The following is a 7,649-nucleotide window of genomic DNA, read 5'->3' as shown; positions in this document are numbered from 1 at the left end:
TTTTGTAATGTCTCTCTGTACAGTTTTATTTACATGATACTATTCTGTTGTAATGCTGGATAGCAAGATTATATGTAATACATAAATATCAACACAGTTTTGTTTTTTCTTTTTTGTACAAATTTGCATATAACTAAGAATCAGAAAGGAAAAACTCAAACGGATACATACAGTTAACTTTAAATGAAAAAACAAAACAAAAAACACATCCATACGGGGGAGAAACAAGTCACAAACATACATCGGTTTCAATGTGTCAGGCAGCCATGAAAACACACTGTCGCACAGGTATGTGCACGTGCACTCACACAAAAACACACGCACACTTTTTTCCCCTCCCTTTTTTCCCCCTTACAGTGCTCTATAGCAGAGACACAGAGACCAATAGCTGTTAGACAGATGAGAAGTTACATCTAATCTTGGTATCTATTATTTTTCATAAATCTAGCTCTGGCATGCTCCTGTAGTTCTGTAAACATGTGCTGATAAACTGGGTAGCTCTACAGTCAAAAGGGATAAGGAAGAGGTGAGGACAGAACACATGCACACAGCCCAACACACACACACACACACACACACACTGTGCTCACACGAATGTTTTGTTAGCGCATTTAAAAAAAAGAAATCATGGTTCACATACCCTAACTCCATCAATGCACTGAATACATGTGCTAACATCAGTACAATGGAAGAGAAAAATAAGCTAATAAAACATAACAGATAATTGTCTTTCAGCAAATAAAACATCTGAAACCCTAAGTTGAATGATATTTGTGAAACACTAAACACAGATGAAGAGTGACTCATGCATTTATCCCATTCATTCATGCCCCTACAATATTGAAGCCTACATTGACCCTACCAGACCCATGGGGGAAGGGTGCCATCCTTCCCCTCAGGCCACACGTCGGCTCACACACACATACACACAAACACACACACAGTCCGGCAACAGTTGGTGGAACTCCTTCAGCGAGTAATTTGTGTGTCCCCGTCTAGCATGATACCTCCAAACAGCCTCAATCAAAACCCATCAAAGTGAAAGCAAGGTGTGCCGATTGGAGGGGTTAGGGGAATTCACCGACGCCGACTGTCACGATGATCAACTGCTCTGATGGGGTCGAAGCTGACGAAAAAAGTAAAAGGGAAGACAACGTAGCTTAACGCGGCAGCCGTGAGGTAGGTAAAGCTAGGAAAAGACATCGCAACAAATCCCCCCCTCCTCGTGCGAGGCAGGAGACGCTGACCGACTCCAGCGCCGACGGAGCACAGAGCGAGAAGTTCAAAGGTTGAGGGACACAACTTGTATGGACTGTTTCTGTGTAGTCTGAATGCTTTTGAGAGACCAGCCAGTGTCTTGACACGTGGCGGCGCGTGTTAAATGGCCGTCTACGGTTTGGCACAATAATGGCGCCTGGTATGGGTGAGAGGAGCACAGCTTATCCTGGACATGTAGCCTGGTCTGCTCTTAGTAAGACAATACATATTCTTAGAAAAAACAAAACAAAACGTCGGACTGAACGGCGGCAAAAAACGAGAAAAACAAAACAAAAAACCACACCACAGAAAACAGGATAAAAACTAATGAGTTAATCAAAAAAAAAAAAAAAAGAGGGAGAAAAGTGATCATTCATGCATCTTCCTCAGACAGGAGCTTTTACGTTTTTCTTTTTTTCCTCTCCATGATCTTCTTGAGGTTGTAATTTTGTAAATCAAGTCTGTTCCATTCTCATTTATGCTCATTTCAAAGGTTCGCACTCATACTCCAGTCTTTTGTCAATGGTGTTTCATTGTTGCTGCCACTGCTGCTCTGTCTCATCTATTATATTCTCTGGATCTTGTCAGCCACCACCACGGGGTTCTCTTTGCGGATCTTGGCGGCAGCCTCGGCCTTGTAATCATAGGGACAGTTGTGCTTGTCAGAGTACCGGTGGATGCCGCAGAACAGGTTGCCACAGCGACAGTCGAAACCTGGAGGCGCAAAAATCAAGGGTTAAAAGCTGGAATGGGAGCGTTTCACAAGTGCACTGACAGAAATTCATGCTGAACTGCGACCTGCTCACTCACCTGTGAGGCCCACTCTCTTGCGGCACATGAAGCACCTGTTCTTCTTAGGTTTGGGGGTGTCACTCTTACTTTCTTCACTGCTAGAAGAGGCTACAGGAGTAGGGCTAGAAGCAGCAGGCTGGCTTACAACTACGCAGAAAGACAACGGGAGGGAAAAAAAAAAAAAAAGTCATAAGTCACGGAAGCCTTTAATGTGTCATTATCCCTTTAATTCCCAGAGCAGCAAACAAGGCTGTTTGTCATACTTTTACAAGACAATGAAAGCCAGTGGCCTCTAAAATGTTGCATTGTTGTCCAAGATAATAGTAATTAGTATTTTCCTTATCTCTAAATTGCCCCTCTTGTTGTTGGCAGCAAAGAATACACTATTCTGAGCAAGCCTCTGGCAGGCAACGTTAAATCTGAGTGTCCTGAGAGTGGAGGTATTTTTAAACAGGTTTATTTTTAGACAGCCTCTCTTTCTTGGAAGCTGTAAGTGAAAACCAACAGCGGAGCTTAAGGTATGCAGCGAAGCATCAAAAATAAAACTGAGGCTACAGAAAGAACTATGTAGCAGTGTTTGCCTCGAGAAGTGTGTTTTTAAGCTGTCAACTAGGTATGTGTAAAATGCCTGCAATGTTGCCAGCAACCAATAGGAATGAAAGCATGTTTTTACCAGGCTCTAGGGGTTCAGGTTTGTCCTCTCTGGAGATGCTCATCTCGGTCATTTGCTGAGTCACAGGAAGAGATCCTTGAATGGTTCTGCAGGTTTAACCAGCGGGGAGCGAGGTGAGTCAGTCATCACATTGCTCATTCAATTTCAAGAAAAGTAACCAGCAAACATCACGAGAGCTAATGGCAGCGGATACTGACCTAGACATGTCTGGTGAAGGGGCAGGGGAGGCATCAACCTTTGCTAGACTGGCTTCTAGTCTCTGGATGGCAGAAGCCTCTGAGGTAGGACTAGCAGTTGAGCCTGTATGATGACAATGATAATAAATTTAAAAATCCAAATAAATATAATCCAAGTGATGTGGGTTTGCATGCCAACAAGTGAGCTGAATAATAGAAACTGTTTTCAGCAGTTTCAGGCCTATCTAAAAATGTATTCAACGTCACTTCTCTTTTGGGACATATTCTCCCTTGTTCCTTGTTTCAAAGTACTGATAGTGTTTTGCATCAAGAAAAACTTTAATGTTGGATCACAGAAGTGCTTAAAGGAGCACCCCATCACCCTGACCCTGTCTGTTATTATCCACAGTGGAGTAAAAGCTTTAAATATACTGATTAAAGTTCATGTATTTGTTTACATAGAAACTGATGTAATCAGTCTGAGCTGCAGTAACTCTGAAGGAGAAGACAAATCAAATTTGTGTGTGCGGTCTTACCCATTGGGCCGAGGGGGCTCATGCGGTCGCTGCTCTGCTGCCGTGTCAGGTGTTCCTTGTAGCATACGGAGCACATACCATTGGTTCTTGGGTTGCCATAGAAACCGCAACCTGTGGCACAAAGCATGGGCACTGGACTCTGGTTCGTCTCTTGAGCCATTGCTGAAAGAACGAGGGAGACAGAGTGAGAATGCTTCTTAGACCGACGTGCAGTTTGCAACACCAACACCTCGATCTGACACGTGCATGGAAGAAAGAAAAAAAAAAAAAAAAAAAAAAGAACTGAAATGTTTTCCTGGACGCATTTCCACCCCTACCGCTCTTCCTGTTAGTCTGGTTCCAGAGAAACTGGTTGCAGTATCAACATAGCTGACTGATAACACGGCTGTCATTTTATGTAAATTCAGCTTTCTGTTTTGACTTGCCCTTTAGCCTGAATACAGTAATGAATGTGTCTCCGCAGGAATCCCACAGAACAAACAACACTCACTGTTCTCTGTTCAACACCTTTGGCAAAGGCTCGTATGTGCTCTGTTCTACAGCTTTGTTCACTGCAGTGTCACCTCTTCCCTCCTGCCGGCTCTTTTGGTGGTTCTGAGAAAAACTGAGAGGTATTCCCATTATCCCCCCCATCCTCTGCTTTTTGTAGGCTTTAGTGTCAGCTGTTCTTCTTCCTCATACCAAATTCAGGCCCTTACTTCCTCCATCTAATTAAAAACAAAAGCTCTGACTCACTCGCGGTATCATGATCGCAAAAGAACACACGAAACACTTCAGATTAAATAAGATTCTGTTTTTGCTAAATGGCACAAGGCTATAAGCGATAAACAAAGTAGGTCAGCTGTTTCACAAAGTGTTCCCCTCCCTACCCTTGGCTCTTGCCTTACAAGGCATTTCAAAACCTCCCTAGTCATTTCTCACCACGCATACGCCCAGAAAATGAGCGTGCATGTGCGTAACTTGGCAAAACAAGTAGTCCTGTGACGTTTGCTACCCGTCTTTGTGCAACAGCGCAGGAAGTTGTGTAATGGGAGACGGTGACTTTGAGGTGATTGATCAAAAACAGCCACATGAAAGGAAAGATACACATGGAAGGCCTGGATTAGATAGGAAAGAAGAGCTGTGCCTGCCAGCCCTGTCCGGGCCATTTTACAACTCAGCCGATCACCTATGATTCTTCTCCCCGCCCCCCACACACAGAAAATAAATAAAAATAAAATATAAAATCCACACACAGCAACGGGCTCATATTTCCTCTGTGGACAACCTTTGCCCTGTTCTGGTGCAACACAGCAGCTGCTTGCGTTGGTGTGAAGCTCGTCTATATTCTGGTCACGGACACAAACAGGGCAGGCGAGCTCAATGTTCTGGCAGTTGGTTTAGAACGTCCTGTCAGTCCACCCGAGGTGTCCTAAATAACAAGCACCATTAGCTATCAGACCCCCACCCAAACCTGTCTTCCTACCACTTCCTCGTTTCTCTTCACCTGGATGTTTTCACCAGTATGTCAATAAAGGGTCTCCTTGGAAAAGCCCACAAAGACCTTTTTTTCCCTTTCATTTGTGTCACGTGTCCAACTGCTGACTGCTGAAAAATACCAGACAGGGGGACTCAGCTAAAAGCTAGTAACTAATGCGTAGCTCAAAATGCTTTTCATTTCAACCCCCTTTATATGGATCATCAGTAATTTCCTTTTAAAGCTGACTGACTTATCAGTTTATCGTGTTGACTAGATGTAGACTGGACGATTTTAGCTCCACGTTACGCAGAAACACTTCAATAAAAGAAAAGGTATTGATTTAAATTGCGACTAAATCACATCTGACGATGCAAAAACATATTACAAAAGAGGCCCATAGCAGTTAACACATTAACTTTATGACACAAAGGAACAATGGGTCCAGGTGTTTGATAAACAGCAGGCATGGTAACCTAATATTTACCAAGACCTTATAAGCACAGCGATAAGGTAAAAAAAGACATGGCCACGCTGAATACTTCAAAAGACTTGCATGTTTTTCGAAACAAAGGGGGATCTTCCAGAGATACATAAAGCATACTGAGGGTCATTACACATTCACCTCAATCAGTCCCTACCTATAACAAAACATGCACTTGTGAATTATTCCAGACAATCCTATGAAACACTACAGATGTGAAATTGTAAAATACCCCAAACAAAAGGAAGTCGGGGGCTTTCCAGCACAGAGCAGATCATCAGTCACGACCAATAAACCCAACTTCCTTTCACAAAGGATCCAAACCCTTCACTATAACCAAATGTGAAAACTGGTCTGACTAGAAACCATGCCATTTGATTTCTGCGGACAACAAAAACTACTGCGGAAACAAAAAACGTACGTGTGATAATCTCCAGCAAACAAAAGGGGGAAACTGTGCTTCTTTATCAGGCGCAAGCCAAGCTCATATTTCAGGCCCTGCTGGGCTTAAAAAGTCCTGAGTCACACTGAAGGGCAGGGGAGAGAAGAAAAAAACAAAACATTTGGGCTTGTCACATGCTGTAAAATTTGCTCTTTAAAAATGGACAGTGTTGAAAACAAACCACGAGAAGCCTACGGGAAGATAACGGCACTAATGTTTTCTGAAAACCCACTGTCTAGACAGTGAGGTATCGGCTCCCTTTGTTTCTTCTTTCTTCCTTTGTCTGCAATCTCCCTGCTTCCTGTTTAGACATCGTTTTGTAGTTCGCTTTAATCACTTTATTTGTACTGAAATGCGGTGTTCTGCGTGATTTAAGCGAAGCTATGCGGACAACCACGGTTATATAATCACACTAAGGCACTTAGAAAGAGACTTGGTGATGCCACATAGTTCTACACATCGAGCAAAGCTCGTCTGAGCCAAAGCTGAAACTACTTCCTCCATCGGCCGAAGCCGTGCGAGAACTTATATTCAAGAAAATGTTCTGTAGCAATTTCGAAAGCAACTCTCTCGCCCTGCTTGCTTATTCAGCTTATGAATTTTCTATTTCTAGACAGGAATTAGCTGGCTTTGGTGCCCCATCCCCCAGCTCTCGGGACAAACAGAAAAATAGGCACAGCAACCAACTAGCTCGCTCCCTCCCTTGTTATTTTCACCTCCTTGAAAGAGACGGAATCACGTTCGAGGGCTTTTGACATTTCTACTCAGGAGGAGGAGATGGTGGTGATGGCAACTTTAACAAGCTAAAGAAATGGGGGGTGGAAAAAGCTTGTTTATCACACTCAGCCATCACGCAACGCACCGCCTGACCTTTCAATCCACCGTTAAAGGTCGCCATCACCGACCGCCACCTCTGCAAACACCCATCGTTTGGCTGATTACCTCGATAAGCCGAGCTCACTTCCAAAATCATCCATATTCAGAAAAAAATCCCAAAAAACAATAATCCAAGATCATCACCTGCTAAAAATCGATGAAGTTTCTCGCGAGACGACGGGGAAAAGTGGCCGTTAGTGTGGGCAGCTGGAAAATGTCGATTGATTTCAGGTCCCGGTGAGGTCCTTTTCTCTTTCTTGCTTCGGTTATGTGCCGTCGTCCTCGGTGCCAGACAGGTTTAGAGGGGTTTTAAGTCTCCCTTCCTCGGCCTCCTACCTTCCTTCCTCTCTCTCTTCCTCTCCCGTTCCTTCTGTATGGATGTTTGTTTCCCTCTTTAGTCAGAGGAGTGGCGGTGATGTCACGGGTAAAACAACGTGTCCCCATTGGCTACCCGCGGAGCCCTCGAGCTCTGTGTACAGCTCTGCCAGAAAGGGAGGGCGCTGAAACTCAGTCTGCGCTTGCGCCACTTCGTGATTGCGTTATTACACATCTATTCGTCATCCTCCTACAAGGACGACCATATTGAGTAATCCACCGAAATGATAGGATGAATGAATAATGGTGCTGACAATGAGTGAATTAAAACAAGAAGAATGCAGGTCCGTGATCCGTGATGCCTCTTTGTAGAAGATTCTACACACTTATCTGTGAGATGGCACTATTAATGTGACAGCCTCGCCCCTCCTGCTACTCACATGGCCTATGATTATTTCTGTCAGAAGAACAAAGCAAGTACAGGTTGTAAACATGTTTTCCAGGAGACAAGCCAAGCGGACTCATTTCACAACATTTGGCTACAAACTGCTAATGTCCCAGTTACTGATACTAAATAGTGACCTTGACATTATCAATACTGTTAGGCCCAGTGAGGGCCCAGTCAGTCGTTAGGCCCTGATT

At 43.9% G+C, this 7,649-nt stretch overlaps 1 protein-coding gene across 2 annotated transcripts; it reads right to left on the bottom strand.

Annotated features, from left to right (window-relative positions):
* Positions 1–7,084, bottom strand: zfand5a (zinc finger, AN1-type domain 5a). 2 transcript variants are annotated; one of them, XM_085293894.1, is made up of 6 exons: positions 6,759–7,084; positions 3,435–3,596; positions 2,920–3,022; positions 2,723–2,808; positions 2,068–2,196; positions 1–1,971 (listed from the first exon to the last, which is right to left on the bottom strand). In XM_085293894.1, exons 1-6 carry the CDS (start codon positions 6,787–6,789, stop codon positions 1,823–1,825), a joined length of 660 nt encoding a protein of 219 aa, XP_085150020.1. In that variant the 5' UTR covers positions 6,790–7,084; the 3' UTR covers positions 1–1,822. The 2 variants fall into 2 exon arrangements, with proteins under 2 accessions (XP_085150020.1, XP_085150021.1); XM_085293895.1 differs by having other exon boundaries at positions 6,837–7,084.
* Positions 7,085–7,649: the final 565 nt, after the last annotated feature.

Source organism: Mchenga conophoros, linkage group LG12 (assembly GCF_057382185.1).
Source record: "Mchenga conophoros isolate Kocher_MC1m ecotype Shallow Benthic linkage group LG12, M_conophoros_male_GT1.1, whole genome shotgun sequence".
Classification (NCBI taxonomy): domain Eukaryota; kingdom Metazoa; phylum Chordata; class Actinopteri; order Cichliformes; family Cichlidae; genus Mchenga; species Mchenga conophoros.
This window is presented reverse-complemented; position numbering and strand designations above follow the sequence as displayed.

Excerpts from the sequence above, each read along its gene's own strand:
- zfand5a (XM_085293894.1), bottom strand. The coding sequence starts at position 6,789 with ATGATTTTGGAAGTGAGCTCGGCTTATCGAG. Across the intron at positions 3,023-3,434 it reads GAGCCCCCTCGGCCCAATGG|GCTCAACTGCTAGTCCTACC; the intron begins GTAAGACCGCAC and ends GTCATCATACAG. Across the intron at positions 2,197-2,722 it reads ACCTGAACCCCTAGAGCCTG|TTGTAAGCCAGCCTGCTGCT; the intron begins GTAAAAACATGC and ends CTTTCTGCGTAG.